Consider the following 18753-nt stretch of genomic DNA (forward strand, 5'->3'; position numbering starts at 1 on the left):
CCATTGCCCATATATTGCTCTGACTATTCTGACCCCTAACTCTGAGGGCACAGAAGGAGGTTGTTCTAAAACATTCCTAAAATTCAATACATAGGAGTTCCACACTCCATTTATTCCCCCAAGACCAAAGACGGAGCTTGGGCTGAAGTCCAGGGTGAAGGAAGAGCAACTGTCAAGTTCAAGCAGTGTGCTTTCAACTCCCAAAGCCAACGACCTTAACTAAAAACTTCAGCCTGCATTTAGGACCTCTGACGGTTTACTAAGCCTGCATGTCTGGTGTGATAAGCAATTCCTTAGTGTGAATCCAAACAGACACTCTTGCACCCTCATCAAAGCCTTATTTCAACAAATGGTAGTCAGCCTCGCCAACACAAGACTTAACCAGTGCAAAGAATGATCTTTGCCATAATGTGCTTCCCTTCACTGGGAGATGCTCCCAGAGTTCAGCCTGACTAGAACTGACTTTTCAGACACCTGGCTTTGCCTGCCAAGTGGACCATGTGTATATAAGAAAGAGGAGAGAGGAGCTTTTTACAAAGGGTTATGGAGGGGGGATGTGGTTTGGGGCTCAGGGGATTCCAGACCCTCTTGTTTTTCTCTGGGCTCTGTCTCCCCAGGTGAAGGCTCCAGAGAAGGTGTGGGAAAGGGGTTGTGCTTCCTTTTGCCTGGTTCTTCAGCAGAAGTTCCCTTCTTCCTTCTCCCAGTCCTCCACTGGGTGTTTCTTGTGTTTTCTGCGTTCCTTGCGCGATTTGTGGTGGTGATGCTGGTGGTGATGCTGGTGGTGGTGATGGTGTCGCCGCATCCGATGGGACCGTCTGGCTGCAGGGAAATGAGGGAGGACAAGGAAGTGGCAAGAGGTGGTGAGAGGAGGGTGGCCTGATGCAGTGGGCCTTTTCAGGGGGAGGAGAAGTGAAGGAAACACCAGGCAGGCTGGTACGTTCTCACTTAACCACAAGGCTGTATTATCAGGCAGATCAAAATGTGTAGTAAGATGTTTTAATTGGAGACTACAAATAGCTGGAAACTTGTGTTGAGGTGTCTGGGGACAGCCACTTACGTTTGGTGCAGACGATCTGGGGCTGGTCCCACTTGCCATTGCTCCGGCATCGGATGACAGCCACGTGGTGCTGGGTAAATCCTTCATCACATTGATACCGGACAGTGGCATGGACGTTATACTTGGCCTTGCGAGCACCAATGGGTGAGGCGTTCTGCACTGCCGGAGGGGGACCACACAGTACTGGAGACAGAAGAACCACCAGTTAGGGAAGTGGCCACATCTGGGGCTGAAATGGTTTCCTCTCTTTGGGGGAATAATATACCCCTCAGCAAGTCCTGCCCCTTGCCCAGCGTGACCCCGCACGACCAGATACGACTGTGTCTGTCTCCTCTATCCAAACCAGGAGCTCCTTAGGGGCAGAAACCTCCTGGACACATCCCACCCTCCTCAATTCTTATGCATGATGGCAATGAAGCAGATGGGAGACAAGAATAAATTTGAGCAAATGAAAAGAAGAAAGTACATGAAAACTGGCAAAGAAACATAAGTAAGAATAAACAAAAGTATCAGAGAAAGGCGGACATGAGAATGCTTATAAGTGTTCTCTTAATATGTAAAGAGTTCTTACAAATCAATAAGACCAACAAACCTATAGAAAGTTATGCAGAGGAGATGAACTAGCAGGTCCCAGGAAAATAAACACCTACAAATAGCTTATTGACATATGAACAGTTGGTTATTCTCATCCTTAAAGACATGCAAATGACCATAACAAGTAGATACTATCTTTTTCCCCACTTAGATGAACAAAAAACAAAAAGTTTGAGAACACAGAGTTGGCAAAAGTGGGAAAAAACAGGCACTCTCACACAGTGCTGTAGTGAAAAGTGGGCAGGGCTGACTTACATTTACAAACTGAAATAAAACAAGGAACCAGTGAGTGTGAGATGCAGAAGAGAAGTAGTGGGGTGAGGAGCAGCATACCTGTTCCCTTCTTACAGACGTATGGGAGGTTGTAGTTGCAGGGAACATCGTTCCAGCGCCCGCTCTCGTGTGCAACCATCACCACACAGTCCTCCCCGCCCGCAAAGAAATTGTCAGGCTGGTTCTCCCGCCAGTTCTCATATTGCTGCAGGAATGGGGAGCAGGGGGTCAAAGGCTCTGTCATTGCCTAGCGCAGGACTCCCCTGGCCAGACCACTCAAACTTTAAGGACTCAGTGTTCCCATCTACACAATGGGCACCATTCTGCCTGACGGTGGCCCCCACTGCACTCAGAGTCACCCCACCTTTGGCTGTGAGATGGCAGTGCCCTCTTCCTTGGCCCTCCTACCTCCTTCCTTTCTCCCTGACAGTCTGTTTTCCACATGGGTCACTGTAATATAAATAGTTGAACAGAGGTCCCGGAGGGACTCCCTGAGGAGGTAAGGGGACAGCTGAAGACTCAAGGATAGAAATGATGCAGGCAGGGAACAGAATTCCAAGCAGAGAGAACAGCTAGTGCAAAGGCCCAGAGGCAAGACAGGGCTTATCCTGTTTGAGGAACAGAACGGAGGCCAGTGGGGCTGGAGCTTCTAGATGGAGTTGGGGTGTGGTGGGTGGGTGGCCTAGGGCCAGTTCTTGCAGTAGAGGAGATGGATTCTTTTATTTTATTTTGAGATTTTATTTATCTATGTGACAGAGAGAGACCCAGTGAGAGAGGGAACACAAGCAGGGGGAGTGGGAGTGGGAGAAGCAGGCTTCCCGTGGAGCAGGGAGCCCAGGTGGGGCTCGATCCCAGGCCCCTGGGATCATGACCTGAGCCGAAGGCAGACACCTAATGACTGAGCCACCCAGGTCCCCCAAGATGGATTCTTTTAAACTGAGGTATAATACATATCACATAAAATTTACCATTTTAGCCATTTTTAAGTGTCCAGTTCATTGGCATTAATACAATTCCCAACATTGTACAACTCTCACCACTGTCTATCCCCAGTACTTTTTCATCCCTTCAGACAAAAACTCTGTCCTTATTAGCAATCACTCCCCATTCGGTCCTGCCCCAAGCCCCAGGCAACCACTGATCTATGTTCTGTCTCTATGAATTTGCCTATTTTAGATATTTCATGTAAATGGAATCATATGTCATACAATATGTGTGACTTTTATGTCTGGCTTGTTTCATTGAGCATAATGTTTTCAAGTTTCATGCACATTGTAGCACGTAACAGCTTTGCATCTGAATAGTGTCCATCGTACGGATGGACCACATTTTGTTCACCCATTCATCTGCTGATGGACATTTGGGTTGTTTCCACCGTTTGGCTGTTGTGAATAGTACTGCTGTGGACCTGAGGGTACAAGTATCTGTTTGAGTATCTGCTTTCACTTCTTTGGGGTATCTACCTAGGAGCGAAGTTTCTGGGTCATGTGGCAATCCTGTTTGACTTTAACTTTCTAAGGGACCGCCAGACTGTTTTCTACAGCAGGAAGAGGTGGGTTTTTATCTTGACAACAATTGAGAGTCTGAGAGGACTTGAAGCAGGGAGAATCCTGATCTGATGTATGATTTTTAGAAGGTCCCCATGTATATAGGTTTTCCTTTTGGGGTGATGAAAATATTCTGGAACTAGATCGAGGTGACGGTTGCACAACACTGTGAAGGTACTAAATGCCACTGAATTGTACACTTTGAAATGATTAATTTGGGGGGGCGCCTGGCTGACTCAGTCAGAAGAGCATGCAACACTTGCTCTCAGGGTCATGAGTTCGATCCCCACGTTGGGTGTGGAGATGACTTAAATAAAAAATGTAAAAAAGAAAACTTTAAAATGATTAATTTTATATTATGTGAATTTCACCACATTTTTTTAAAAGTTCCCCGGCTGCCAGGTGGAGGGGCAGGAGTGTAGGTAGCAAGTGTGCGTGTTGGGGAGGGGGTTGGGGGGCCGCTTCAGGGGTCCCAGTGATTGATAAGGGAGGCTGTAGGGCAATGGGAATATCTCAGAGTCCACGGCTGAAGGACACGGCAGTGAGCAAGAGGAGGACTCAGGCCCTGGTCCTAGGTTTATAACCTCAGCCACTGGGTAGACCAGATGTTTACAGGGCTGGGAAGTCAAGGGTGATCTGGGGCTTTGCTGAAGCTCCTTTGCCAACCAACTCCAGAATCTCAGACCCACAAGGACCTACGGTGGATTTGCACAAGAGGGTAAAGTCAGGCCAGACCACAGAGCCCACGTGGCTCATACCCATCCCACTTTTCTAGGCAGACCCAAGCCTGGCTCCTGCCACTCACCAGCCCTGTGTTGTCCGTCCACTGGAAATCCCTCTCCACGATCCTGTCATTCAGGCCGATCCACGTGTTTTCACGCCCAAAGCCTGTGAGGTGGGGCATCCTGAAGGCTGAGTTCCCACCCTGCCCCCAGCCTCGGGTGTGGGCTGGAGGAGTGGTGGAAGGTATGGGAAGGGAGGACCCCAGCCCTTCCCCCAGCCTCTGTGTGGGCTCGATCCCCTCACTTCCCATGCAGATGAGAATGAAAGGGTGGGGGAGGCATGAAAAAGACTGGAATTAGGCTCCAGTCTTGCCACGATTTGTGGCTTAAACGAAGCCAGAGGAAGGAATAAACAGAGACACGTCAGATCTTTGCAGAAAAGGAAAGTAAGGGATAGGAGAGCCAGCAGGCGGGGCTGGACAGGGCAGGCAGGTGACCAAGTGAGGGCATTAGTCACTGAGTGTCATTGAGGATAAGCATGTGTTTGATTACACTGAGGGGTAAAAAAAACAACAACAACAAGGGAACCAGGGAATTAACAAATGAAGGAATTAACAGGGGATGGGATGGGGGAAATGTGAATAATTGGATGGATGAGCAAATGGCATGGAGATAATGAATAAATCAATAAATGCCAGATTTAATTGATGCAGCGTTCTTTTTCTAGATTTCTGCAGAGCTCCATCCTCATTTCATCCCCCACATCCCAGATGCCTCTTCATTGCCCTCTTTCCCCTGGCTCTGTTTTATTTGTCATTTGTGCACTTAGGACCAGCTAAATTATAGTGTAGACTTATGTAATTAGGTATTTATTTGTTTGCCTATAGCCCCCACAAGAATGTCAATCCCTGAGGACAGGACAATCTGTGTCTTACTCACTGCTGTGTCCCAGTGCCTGGAACGGTGCCTGGTACATACTCAGTAAATAATTGGTGAATGAATGAATGAAATGAATAGATGAAATAACAAGTGGATAAATGGACACATGAATTAAAGGGGTCAGGGCTTGCATTAATGAACACAGCTTCAGAAAGGTGGCGTCTTCAGGACCCTAAGGGATGCCCTAGTAAAGGGACTGGCAAAGGGCCACCCTGCCCACCCCAGAGTCCCTACTGTTAATGAAGCTGTGTTCCTCAGGCGAGTGGATGCTGGTCAGGTGGCCAGCCCGGCGGCGGCAGTCCCTCTCGGCGTCCTCCCACGCCCGTCGATGGGCAAAGTGGCGGTAGCAGTGGCCTTGGAACTTGTGCCAGCCGTGGTCACAGCCCTCCGTGTCTGGGAGGTGGGATGGGAGTGTGAGGGAGACTGGCCTTGCGCCAAGCCCCGCCCTGCTGACCATGAGCACAGCCAGTTCACCAGAGAGAGGGCCAAACCCAAGGTCACTGGGAGGCCAGATCACCCCTCTTCCTGTCCTCATCCCCCGGAAGCTCTGCCCCCCCCCACCCCGGTCATCTCTCCCCTCCCATATTCCCTTCTTTCTCTGTTGCAGGAAGACATTCAACCGGAGATCATCACACCCACCCCTCTCATCCCAACTCTGATGTCTCCTTCTCTGATCTGGCTGCACCCTCTGTGCGGCCCCAGGAACTCAGGAAATGGATCTCAGGGTGGCCTAAAATTTCTCTCCTGGCAAAAAGCTTGGAGAGACATTTCTCCCAAAGAGATATACAAATGGCCAATAAACACATGAAAAGATGCTCAACATCATTAGTCATTAGGAAATGCAAATCAGAACCACCATGGGACACCATCTCACACCCACTAGGGTGGCCAAAATTTAAAAAAAAATTAAAAAGGAAAATAACAAGCATTGGAGAGGATGTGGAGAAATTGGAACTCTTGTACATTGCCAGTGGGAACGTAAAATGGTGCAGCCACTGTGGAAAACAGTCAAAACGTTAAACACAGAATTGCCGTGTGACCCAGCCATTCCAGCCAGGTATAACCAAAAAAATGGGGCGAGAAAAAAGGAAACCGGTGTCCAAACGAAAACTTATACATGAATGTTCACAGCAGCACTATTCACATTAACCACAAGGGGGAAACAACCCAAATATCCACCAAGTGATGAACAGATAAAGAGAACGTGGTCGATCCCTACAATGGAATATTACTCAGCCATAAAAAAGAATGGAGCCCTGATTCACACGACAATGTAGATAAATGTTGAAAACATCATGCTGAGTGAAAGAAAGCAGACACAAAATGACACACAGTAAAGGATTCCATTTATATGAAACGTCTAGAACAGGCAAATCCATAGAAACAAAGTAGAGTAGTGGCTGCCAGGGGCTAAGGGAGGAGGATGGGGAGTGACTGCTCATGGATACAGGATTCCCTTTCGGGGTGACAAAAATGGCTGGAGGTGGTGGTTGCACAACATCGTGAATGTACCGAATGCCAATGAATTGTACACTCCAAGGTTAATTCCATGTTATGTGAGTTTTATCCCAAAACAACAATTTGTCATCTGTTCAACCCACGGCCAGAGAAACAGAGATGGAGACCAGAAGCATGGGCGGAGCGCGTGCGGCCCCTCAACCAGCCCCACTCTTGGTACTATTTCCGGGGTCTTGAAAGAGACTCACCTTTCTCGCAGAGGCTGCCCCCATAGCTGGGGAGGCAAAGGCAGACGAACGTGTTGACCTCGTCAATGCAGGTGCCTCCATTCTTACAGGGGCTGGAGACGCACTCATCAATATCTAGAGGGGTGGGACTGAGTCAGAGGTCAGCCTCCCCACAGTACCCAGTGCCCACAAGGAACCAGGCAGAAGACGAGGTCATGATCCTACCATCTATCCTGGCCCCTGAGTAAAGCAACGGTGGTCTGCACAGCTGGCCCAATGACTCTGGAGGTCAAGGGGGTGGAACCTCACACAATTAACATGAATTACCATTAATGAGAGCACATGCCACTGGGCCAGCCCGAGAGCCAGGGTGTGTGGCATGTTCCATTGGACTTCAGAACACTGAAGGTTATACTCTGGCAAACAGACTCACGGAATGTCGAAGATGGAGATCTTTTCGGAATGTGGAACTTAGGGACACCGAGTTCCAGGGCATTTGCAAGGACATGCGCAGAGGCAGGATGCTGTTTGTAGGTGGAGCTAGATATCATTTGAGCTCTCCTAACAATTCCTGTGTAGACGGTGCCTGAGATTTGTATGACTTGGGCAAGTCACTTCCCCTCCCTGGGACTCATTTTCATTTTTTCGAAGTGATGATAAAAATAGCACCTTCCCAAGGGTGGTTGTAAGTGGAGGGTCAATGGAAGAGCTCAAGAAATTACCTTGCTTATATTTATTGTTATAATTCTATAATTAGTAGTGTGGTTGTGAAGTCAGTGAGGTAATGTGCAGAGCTCAAGACTGGTATCATTTATATTTATTGTTAAAGTTTCATAATTTGTCATAGTTCCTGTGTTGGGCTTTGTGGCTAAGAAGAGCCCCCTTGGGTCTAGGAGGAGTCTGAGCCTTATGATTGGTCTTCCCTTCTCATCCCTACCTGGTAGTAATGGGAGGCAGCGCACCTGACCCTTGGTCCCCAGGACGAAAGCTCAGCTGTTTGGTGCTGGTTCAGCACTTCGGGGCTGATTTACTGGATCCAAGGACAGGGGGAGGTGAAAGGGAACACCTGAAGCCAGCATTTTGTTATCCCTGAGTCCTCATGCGATGTCCACTGGGGTAGACATCAGGGCTCGGATTCAAGCAAGTCTAGGTTCCGATCCTGAGTCTGGGGCACTCACCAATCTCACAGTTCTCCCCGGCGAAGCCCTGGTCACAGCTACAGCCATACATGGTGCCGTTGACTTTACAGCTGCCTCCATGCAGGCAAGGGTTGTTTTCGCATGGATCCAAGGGAGCTGCAGGGTGGACAGGCAGTGTGCAGAGGAGGCAGGCCACCGTGTTGTCTGCCTTCCCAGAATCCAGACCTAAGACTCCCCCAAACCCTCCCTGTGGAGTCCCCTCTATAACTTCCAGTAGGCAGCTACCAATTTCCTCTTGCACGCTCCTGTGATGAGGAGCTTACTCCCCTCAGAGCATCTGTGGGCCACTCTGCTTATGCAAACTGACTGAACTGCAATGGGCTTCCTGAAGCTTCTTTTTGGAAGTCTCCTGGAACATGGGTGTAAGTGCCTCCCCGACTTGTCCCTCTCTTCTGGACATGCCCTGATGGTCATTGTACTTCTCGAAGTTTGGAGCACAGAGGTGGACATAAGGTCCCAAGTGGGGTATGAGCAACACTAGCAATAGTGGGAATCATCACCTCCCTCATTCTGGTGGCTCAATCTTTTTTGATGCAACCTCAGTGGTTATAGTATAGAGAGGTGGTGGATTATAATAGTTATAACCATGGGCTCTGGAATCAGAGAGGTTAGTTTAATCCCTGGCTCTGCCACTCACTAGGGACTCTGGACAAATTACTTCTCTGAATTTCAGTTGCCTCACCTACAAAATAGAAATAAAAACAATTCATCCCTCTCCCAGTCCCGACCATAATGCCACATCTCTATCAACCTGAGGCATCTTGAGGGGTCTCAGCATTGCTCGGTATGGACTAGACACTCACGGAGCATTGAGGAATATGTGTCCTTGTCTCCCTCCCCCACCACTTCCCCCCATCAGTTGGGTTTCCCTGGAGGCAGCTAAGTCTCCCCTCTGCCTCTCTGAGGCCCAGATGCCTTGGTGGGTGGTCTCCACCCTGGGACCTGGGAGGAACAGAGCAAGAATTCTTATCCTATCCCAGGCAGACCCCCATCCCTTGTCAGGACAGCATGCCATCTTCCACTGCAGATACTAGAACCATCGCCCAGAGAAGAGCAGGGCCTGGCTTAAAGTCACACAGCAGAACAGTACAAGAACCAACACTGGCCTCCCAAGGCTCTGGAAGTCCAGTTTAAGGCCCTCTCTGGCCCCTATAACCTAGAATTTGTTTCTGTTTTTGCCTGGTCCAGGGCCTCACAAGAAACTGAGATGGTAATAAGCAGTTGCTTCCTTCCTGGTCTGATCTCTGCTGTCACCCTCCACAGGCTGTTCTCTCCATAGCCGCCAGAGATAGCTTATGTAAACCTGAGTCAGGTCATGTCCCTCCTCTGCCTAGGTCCCTCCATGGCTCCCCATTACCCTCAGAGGAAAAGCCAAAGTCCTCACTGCAGCCCACAAGGCCCTGTGTGATTTTTCCCAACATCTCCCTGCCCGACCTCCTCCTCTCTTCCCCTGGCTCACTCTGCTCCAGCCACACTGGCCTTGCTGTTCCTACTACATGCCAGGCAGGGGTCTACCTCAGGGTCTTTGTACAGGTCATTCCCTCTGCCTGGAATGCTCTTCCCCTAGATCTCTGCATGGCTCTTGCCTCACCTCCTTCCGGCTTGCTCAAATTTCATCTGGTTAGAGAGGCCTTTCTGAGCCCTCCCTTCCACAACTAGAAAACTCCCACTGGCATCCCCCACCCTTTGCTTTACTTTTCTCTTTTGCCCATATCACTTTCTAACCTCCAATATAATTTGCTTATTTACTAGGATCATTGTTACCTATCTGTGCCTTCCCCCAGAGCAGCGGTGCGCCACGTGGCAGCCACATATAGTTATTTAAGTTTAAACTAAATTGGAATAAAAGTAAAAACGCAGTTTCTCAGTCACACGAACCACATTTCAAGGACTCAGTCACCACACGTGGCCGGTTGCTACCATATTAGACAGCACAGCTCCAGGAACATTTCCATGATTGGGAAAGTTCTAGAATGTCGCCCTAGAATGTCAGCTTCCAGGGGACAAGGGACTTGGTCTCCAGATGGGGCCTGAAACACAGCAGGCACTCACTAATTGCTTGTTAGCTGAATGGAAGTAGCTGCTGACCCTTCTGCAATGGCTGACACCTGTCTGCGGGGTGATGGCATGTGTCCCCATGGATGGCCAGAGGGGCCTGTGGCTGGCTGTATCCGTCCCTGGTACCACCCCAGCACGTGTGTGCACACGCATGGGGCTGCCAGGCGCTGGGACGCGTGAGCCCCACCAGGTGCCCTGAGCTGCCGACACCTACCCACGGGCTGGCGGTGACTCAGTCGCTCACTGGTGCCACGTTTATTTTTGGCTTCATTAGCATTTCTGCTACAAGCGGGCGGGCGGGTAGGCGCTTGGGTCTCCCCCAGCGCTGGCTGCCTCCCTCCACCCAGGCTGTTGCTGCCTTCAGTCTGGAGCCAAGAAACCAACAGAGTCCAAGACAGACGCAGCTGCGGTCTTGGGGACTACACCCAAAGCACTTTTCTTAGCACCCCTATCCATGGTTTTCCCTCCTACCTCTCTGAGCATCCCCTTCTCTAGCTCCTTTGGCTTTGAGCCTCCTTCCCTCTGCCCATCTCCCACCACCAGTCTCTTCTCTACTCCTTCCCTGGGTGAGCTCACCCCTTCCCCAAGACCCTGGGTGTTTGTTTGTTTCTGATACCAATGAAATATGCATTGTATGACCTAGTGTTCAAGACACACTGTTGTCAGATGGCCTGGATTCCAATCTTATCATTTACACTCCTCAGCTGCATGATTCCGCTCAAGTCACCTGACTTCCCTGTGCCTCAGTCTCTCCTTCTGTAAGGTGAGGATCTTGCTAGGACTTGTTCCACATGGACATTATAAGGATTAACCAAATTGAGTCCAGCAAAGTGCTCAGAGCAAGCCAAGCATGCAGCAGGTACCAAGAAGCATCAGCCTTTATTGATGCTTGTGCCCCTGCCCAGAATCCGCTTGCCTCTTGGGCATCTGAGAAAAGAGGATGCAGTCCTGGACACAGCCCAGAGGTGACAGAGAGTGGAAGATGAAACCCTGCATCCACTATTTGCAGCGTCGCCACACTTTGCCTTCAAAAAAAAGGAGCAAGTGTAAACCCAATTGTGTTAATAAGGGTGTTTTGCAACTCAGAAAAAGTGTCTTTTAATTAGCTGCTGCTCCTTTTTTTTTAAAGCTCAATTGACCAAAAAGAAAAAAAAAAAAAGGTGCCAGCATTTGCAGGCTGAGCTGGCGGGCAGACCTGGCCCCAGAACAGGGCATTAGGCTTTCTCCGACTCCACTGGACAGAGGGCGGTTAAGGCTTCCACAGACTTGGGCTCTGATTGAAGTCTGGCCACTGACTAGGAGGCAAGCATACTTCCCTAAGCCTTCTTTTGCTCTCTATAAAATGGGGCGGATACCCATCCCTCCTGTCTCTTCCCAGTACCCATTTTCCCTGTGGCTCAGGGGCCCCCACGATCCCATCCGCACCACTGAATTCCACTTGCAATTCCCACTTGAACAAAAAGCCCTTCCTGCCACCCTCCAGCCCCACCTGGGCATGTGTGTGTCCAGCTCTGTCTTCCCAGACTGAGGTGTCCCTGAAGGCCAGACCCCAGTATCTCACAGAACTGTCTGGCTCAGCGTGGACATGAGCATGATCTGTTGACTGGACTCATCCCCCAACTCAAACTCCATCCACTGCCTCATTATTCCCCCATTACTCACTGTGCATCAAAACAAAGGTCCAACTTCACCTCCTGGCCTTTGCCCAGATGGTGCCTCTTCCAGGAACACACTTTCCGCAATTCAACTCTGCCTAGGGAGCTCCCACCTCCAACATCATCCCCTGTTAGAAACTCCCCCGGGGGGCCCCGTGAATAACCCTCCCTCCCAGCGCTGCGCTCCCCAGCCCCTTGTCCCCAAGCCCTGACCACAGTGGGCTGGATGAAGTCACAAGCTTTGAACTCACCCTCTTCCGCACTCCCATTTGCAGGGGTCCCTGGCAGGGTCGGCTCTTCTCCACTCGCTGCCTCCTCCCAGAAGCCCTCCACACCTGGGCTCCCTGCCAGGACCTCCAGCTCAAACTCCTCCGGGCCCAGGGAGGCAGGCGGAGGGGTGCTGGGGGAGTCTCCCGGCACTGTAGGCTCTCCTGAGGAAACTGAGGCAGGCTTGTCAACGCTGACAGCTGTCGGTGTCCAAGAAGGAAAAACAGGCTCCCTCTGGGGGCTGCTGTCATGTGAAGGGGCCAAGGCTCCCAGGGTTCCCGGGGTCACCGTCTGGTCCTCCGGTTCTGGATGGGGTTGGGAGCTTGAGGAGGCCACTGTGGATATGGCCAGGACCCCAACCTTGTCCCCCTGTTCCAGGGACAAGAGGGACATCGCCATGCTTGAATCCACAGCCACTTGAGGGCTCAAGGTGGGGCTTTCAGTTCCCTCAACCCCGTGAGATCCATGTTCCCAAATCCCACCAGCATCACTGGCGTCCAGTGTGGCTGTAGAATCTGTGGGCCCCAACATGGCTTCTCCATTTATAGCAGCCCAAGGCTCTGAACTCGGGGTGACCCCAGGAATTAAGAAAACTCTGGGGCCCCCTGAGGGTGCAGATGGAGGGCGGGAGTCCAGCCCTTCACTGTGCAGTGAGGGCCATGTGCCCTGTGCCTCGTCCACGGTGGCCTGAGAGCTGGAACTGGAGCTTTCCGCTGTGCTGGCGACCCCAGACCCAGACTCTGAGATGTCTCTCACTCCTGTGGGCTCAGTGGCTGTCTCAGTGGGGGTGAAATCTTCTGCCACATTCTTGTCCACAGACGCTTGTGGGCTGGATCTGGGGAGCTCAGCTTTGCTGAGCCCAGTAGGGCTGGTCCCCCCGGTTTCTCCGAAGTTTGCCCTGGGATGGTTAGGACTGGCTCCAGCTTGTGTGTCTGTGGCTGTCCGCGAAGAAGCTACTGGACGTCCTGCTCTGTGGCTGCCAACTGTTGGGGATGTGGCTTCTCTACCCTGTCCTGTTGGGACTGAGGAGAGGGACAGGGAATGCACCTCTAGATGGATGGGGTCCTGGGGGACAGCCTCAGTCTCTGAGGCGGGAGAGGGTGGGCCAGCGGCCATGGCCTCACTATGCCCCGTGACGCTGTCGGCCTGCGTGGGGAGGGACGTAGGGTGTGGTTGTAGCCACAGTTTCGGGGCCCGCAGCATGGCCATGAGAGGTAGGTCTGGGGAAGAGACCATGGGGGATACCTCCCAGGAGGCAGTGCTGGGCCCTTCTGAGGGGCTGGGTGCCAGGACGGTGGCCTCTGAGGGGGACAAGGGCAGGTCAGGAGTGGCTGGCCTCACACTGGGGCCCTTGGCTTCCTCTAGTTTCAGGCCAAGGACCCTGCTGGGGCCTGGGATGCTAGGTGGGACCACAGTTGGGGGCCACAGCCAGGGTTCTGGGGGGCTCCTGCCACCAGGGGAACCTGCAACAATATCAACAAGAGTAATTCGAATTATCTCTTAGCAGTTCCTTCTGTTGAGTCCCCTTGGCTCCAGGCCCAAGGAAGAGGGGGCTTCTGAGGCTAGGTGAGGCCTGGGGACCCAGCTGGGATTTGGAGCCTTTTCCCCTGTCCCCGTCAGACCCCCAGGCAGGTCGCACCTCCCCCCTGGGACCCCACTCACCAGCTTCAGGCACATCCACCTCATTGGTCAGCACGGCCCAGGGGCTTTGGCTCTGGCTACTCCCTGAGGCATCTGTGGCTCCCGTGGCCAGCGGAAGCTCCACGTGATTCCCAGCAGCCTCTGGAGTCGGGGGCTGGGTGCCGGCCTTAAGCCCTATCTCCAGGCCTTGCTGGGGTTCCTGCTGCTGGAAGTGGCGCCCGTTCAACCCTTTAAAGCGTCCCCTCCTCCTGGGTATGGGGCCAGTTGGAGTTGCCTCTGTGTGTGCGCCCACTGCAGTGCTAGGGCTGCTAGGGCTGGGGGCCGCTGTGCTCAGCCACACCTCTTCAGCCTCCAGGGAGGGCCTTGAGACTAGCGTGAAGCCTCCAGGGGCAGGGCTGGGGGTCTCCTGAGACTCCTGCTTTCCTGCCAAGATCAGAGGTTCTTCGTCCCCACTGGACACGAGAGGCTCCTGGAAGTCAGGGGTGATCGTCTCCTCCCTAGTGCTGGGCTCCAGTTCTTGGGCTGGGGGCCCTTCTGCAGACAGAATCTCCCCCTCATCCCCAGACGAAGGGGTCTCTGGGTCTCCATGTTGATGTGGTGTAGGGTGATGAGCTGTGGGAGAAAACCGAAAAGGTTGTGTCAGGTCCAGGGGCTGGCTGGGAAGTTCCCCCTGAAGTCTACCCCCACTCCAAGTATGCTGTAGCACAGACCTTCTGTATATCTCTGTCTCTCTGTGCCCCTCTGTCTGAAACTTCTGGGTGGTTTCTGGGATCCCCCAGACTGAGAGAGGGAGGTGCGAAGTTATCACTCCCACTATTCAGGCTAGGGCCCACTGTCAAGGTCAGTCAACTGGTCACAGTAAGGGGTCAAGAGACAGCTTGGTTCCTGGGTAAAGCTCAGGCAGTGGCCAATTCTCATGGGAGCAGATCAGGCCTGAGCGGTGGCTCCCCCTCTAGGGAGAGGAAGCTCCTAATGAGTGTGGCCTTCCTACAAAGGGAATTTTTCCCCCCTTGCACATTAGACTTAGGTCCTTGGAGTCAGGTTTGCAGCTTCTGAAGCTTTGGTCCCACTCCAAGGACTAGGGTCCTCCCTAGTCCCTGGAGGTGTGGCCTTGCCCAGGGGCCATGGCTAATCAAGGCAGCACTTCCTCCCCAGGGGATACTTATGCACAAGCCTCCAGCTAAAATATGCTCCACCCAGGAGCGTGTCATTCAGCGACCTCAAGAGATATAGCCCACCCCCTAAACAGAACTTTCCCGCCAGAGCTTGGCTTTCTCCGGCCGCGGTCCTACCCCCAGGGCGGGGCTCCTAGGGAAAGGCCAGCATCAGGGGCGTGGCCTTCACCCGAGGGCGTGGCTTATCGCAGAGCTTGTTTCCAGGGGTCTCTCCTCCGTCTGGGCTCCGCCTCCACTAGAAAGCAAAATTCCCAGGGGCGTGGCCTTGACCGGGGTGTGTAACCTCGGGGCGTGCCCTTACACGCACCTCGGAAGCAGTAGGCATCGAAGCGCTCTCCGGGCGCCGGGAAGCCGGTGCGATTGGCGAAACGGTAGACTGTGCGCACGCCCGGGGCTGGGCCCCCGCAGCGCCGGCGCGGCGTCTGGATCGGGTAGCGCACGCTGCCGTCGGCCAGCCAGCCCGGGTCGCACTGGTCCAGGCCCTCGTGCCAGGCCAAGTGCAGCTGTCCCACCGAGGCTAGCGCGGCGCCCTGGCGGCGGCACTGGGCACGCGCGCCGGCCAGTGTCAGGCGGCGGGCCGGGCCCACATAGAAGACTTCGCCTGCGGGAAGGCGCGGGCGAACGTCACGCGGGCCTGGGGGATCCTCCCCCGGAGCCCGGGAAGGGGGTCCCACTCTAAACCCCAGCCTGGCCGGGTTTGGGTGGTGGCTAAACCAGGCGGCGACAGCCACAGCTGTGCTCACCCCGACCCGTCGAAGTCTTTACCTCTCACGCAGTGCTAAGAGGAGGGCCTTAGCTTCTTTTTACGAATAAGGTAACTCAGGCCCTTGAGTGTGTTGGGCTTCAGAGAAACGGAGGGGCTTGGCGAGGGGCCCTCAGAGACGAAGAGGAGGGTAGGAAAAGGCAGAGGGGCCAGGGAGGGGGAGAGGCTCAGAGAAGGGACAGGGTCTCAAAGAGAGGGAAGGAAGGGGCACAGGGAAGGAGAGGGGCTCCCGGAGAGAAGGAAAGCTCAGAGAAGGGTGAGCCCAGATATTGGCTGCAGGTTTAGAGAGGGATGAGACTCAAGAGAGCCCTAAGGAGGCATGGGGGTTGGGGAGGTAACCGGGGCTCAGGGAAGTGCGGTGGGGGTGTCCTGCCAGCCCCAGACTTACCCCCCAGCTCACGGGCAAAGCAATACACATCGTAGAGTTCCTGTGGGTCGCGCCTGCCATAGCTCCTCACCCCTGGAAGGCTGCTACGGTCGCCATAGCAACCAGGACGGGACTGGGTGATAGGATACCTGATAAGACAAGGAGAGGATCCCTCTCAAATGTGTGTGCCTGGGGCCCCCAGTGACCATCTTTCCCCAGAGGCTAGGTCTCCATATCCCAACCCTGTGTACCCCCTCACCGAACAGTGCGGTCAGAGAGCCACCCCGCATCACAGTTGTCAAAGCCATCTTCAAAGGCAGCCTGCAGGTGCCGTGGGGCTGCAATGGTGGCCGAGCTGAGACGGCAGGCCTCCTGGGCCTCTGCGAAGGTCAGTGCATAGCGATCCTGAGCTGCCCGGTAGTGGAACACAACACCTGTGGGGGCAACATCCAGGATAGGGGCTGATGTATGCTGGAATCTTCAAGAACAGACCTCCCTCTTGCAGAATGCCCCTTCCCCGGGTTTGATAATAATAGACCTGCTCCCCTATGCTGCCCTGTACCATGCCAGACTGATATGCCCCCATTTTTCAATAAGGAAACTGATAACAATGGCCATAAAGGGCTACAATTTGTCAAATGTTTACCATGTAAAAAGCATTTATAAGTGGGGCGCCTGGGTGGCTCAACTGGTTGGGCAACTGCCTTCGGCTCAGGTCATGTACCTGGAGTCCTGGGATTGAGTCCCGCATCGGGCTCCCTGCTCAGCGGGGAGCTTGCTTCTCCCTCTGACCCTCCCCCCTCTCATGCTCTCTCTATCTCATTCTCTCAAATAAATAAATAAATAATCTTAAAAAAAACCGCATTTATAAGTATGATCTCATTGAAATCTTACAATGACACTATGATTATTCCCATTTCCAGAGGAGAAAACTAAGCCTAAGAGAAGTTAAGGGACATGGCCAGTTCCACACAGCCAGTATGAGGCACAGCCAAAACTCATATCCGGGATGATCTGACTCCAAAGATAGCACTCTCCATGCCCAGGTTTAGACCCTGGAGGTGACAGGAGGCATGGAGAAGAGGGAGAGAAATTCCACCTTTTAAGAAGTAAGTACATGCTGCGGCACCTGGCTGGCTCAGTTGGTTGAGCATGCAACTTGACCTCGGGGTTGTGAGTTCAAGCCCCACATTGGGTGTGGAAATTACTTAAAAATAAAATTTAAAAATGATGTAATGTATGGGGATTAACATAAGAATAAAAAAAATTTTTTTAAATAAAATTAAAAAAAAAAAAAGAAAGAGGATTAAGTACATGCACCGACAGAGGAAGCCCGGGGGGCAATGGGAGATCAAGTGTTTCTCGCTCAGCCTGGTGGAGTCATGGAAGACTTCCTGGAGGAGGTGACATGCAAGTCAGGACGTGAAACATCAATAATGGGCTCACTGTTACTGAAATTCGGATTTAGGGATGAAAGAAATGTCTGAGCAAGACAAAGGAATGAAACATTCTATTTTATCAGAGCTTCTGGAAGGCAACAGTTGCATCTCAGTTATGATAACATCCCCAGCACCAGACTAGCATATGGTAGGTGCTCAATAAATGTTTAATTGAATGAATCAATTGAACAAGCCCAGAGGAGGAATTTACTTCCTTTATCATTTACCAGTTTTCTTCAAGCTTTATCAGTTTTGATCAGCAAGGCTTTGGAAAAGGGATAGTTGGCTGACTCCATAAAATATGCAGTGAGATACTGTGGGTGGGGGAAGACTGGGGGTGCAGGGACTTGCCCATGGCCAACAAAGGTTAAGGGAAATCAACTTCCCAGCAAGAATCCACAGGATGTTTTCCACACAACAATCATTCACTGAGTCCTTTGTTAATTACCTTTTGTGCATCTACTGTGCCACACCCTATTCTAGGACTTTGCTTTATTTTTATTTTTTTTTAATTTTTATTTTTTTATTTATTTTTTTAAAGATTTTATTTATTTATTTGACAGAGAGAGACACAGCGAGAGAGGGAACACAAGCAGGGGGAGCAGGAGAGGGAGAAGCAGGCTTCCCACGGAGCAGGGAGCCCGATGCGGGGCTGGATCCCAGGACCCTGGGATCACGACCTGAGCCGAAGGCAGACGCTTAACGACTGAGCCACCCAGGCGCCCCTATTTTTATTTTTTTTAAAGATTTTATTTATTTATTTGAGAGAGAGAATGAGATAGAGAGAGCATGGAGAGGGGAGGGTCAGAGGGAGAAGCAGACTCCCTGCCGAACAGGGAGCCGGATGCGGGACTAGATCCCGGGACTCCAGGATCATGACCCGAGCCGAAGGCAGTCACTTAACCAACTGAGCCACCCAGGCACCCCGGACTTTGCTTTAATAATCAAAAAAATTTTTTGTTTTGTTCACCTTGATCAGTTAGGAAAAGAGAAACACTGGATATTTCAACAGAAGGAATTTAATACAGGAGTTGGTTAAACAGGTATTTGAGTACGTTATTTACTTAATATATTTTTTCAATCGACTTTAAAAGAAAACCTCACTCTTTAAAACATAAATTTATTTTATTGTATTAAAAAATTATTGTAAAAGGAAATTTATATTCCTATTTCAGATAGAAAGTCAATATCCTTTGTCTTATGGGAAAGTAGGTAACCATGAAAGGGACTTAAAGTTGTAAAAGCCTGTAAAATACGGTGGCCCACAAGAGACTGAGCCAGAAGTTGCTCTCTCTTAGGTAAGAGAGAAGTGTTATAGAAAGGGTAGTCCCAAAAAAAAAAAAAAAAAAAAAAAAAAAAAAAAAAAAAAAAA

The 18753-nt window shown here is 51.6% G+C and overlaps 1 protein-coding gene across 1 annotated transcript in view; it reads right to left on the minus strand.

Moving 5' to 3' along the window:
- Nucleotides 1–673: 673 nt before the first annotated feature.
- Nucleotides 674–18753, minus strand: part of NCAN (neurocan) — a 25566-nt gene continuing 7486 nt past the window's right edge. Inside the window, exons 4-16 of the mRNA XM_021683080.1 lie at nt 16202–16376; nt 15964–16091; nt 15120–15413; nt 13659–14249; nt 12974–13459; nt 11981–12913; nt 7996–8112; nt 6839–6952; nt 5367–5525; nt 4277–4359; nt 1985–2129; nt 1058–1240; nt 674–819 (exon numbers count right to left, since the gene is read on the minus strand). Of these exons, the coding sequence (XP_021538755.1) occupies nt 674–819; nt 1058–1240; nt 1985–2129; nt 4277–4359; nt 5367–5525; nt 6839–6952; nt 7996–8112; nt 11981–12913; nt 12974–13459; nt 13659–14249; nt 15120–15413; nt 15964–16091; nt 16202–16376 (3554 nt within the window). The remainder of the gene's footprint in view (nt 820–1057; nt 1241–1984; nt 2130–4276; nt 4360–5366; nt 5526–6838; nt 6953–7995; nt 8113–11980; nt 12914–12973; nt 13460–13658; nt 14250–15119; nt 15414–15963; nt 16092–16201; nt 16377–18753) is intronic.

The sequence above is a fragment of the Neomonachus schauinslandi genome, chromosome 1 (genome assembly GCF_002201575.2).
Source record: "Neomonachus schauinslandi chromosome 1, ASM220157v2, whole genome shotgun sequence".
NCBI classification, from domain to species: Eukaryota; Metazoa; Chordata; class Mammalia; order Carnivora; family Phocidae; genus Neomonachus; species Neomonachus schauinslandi.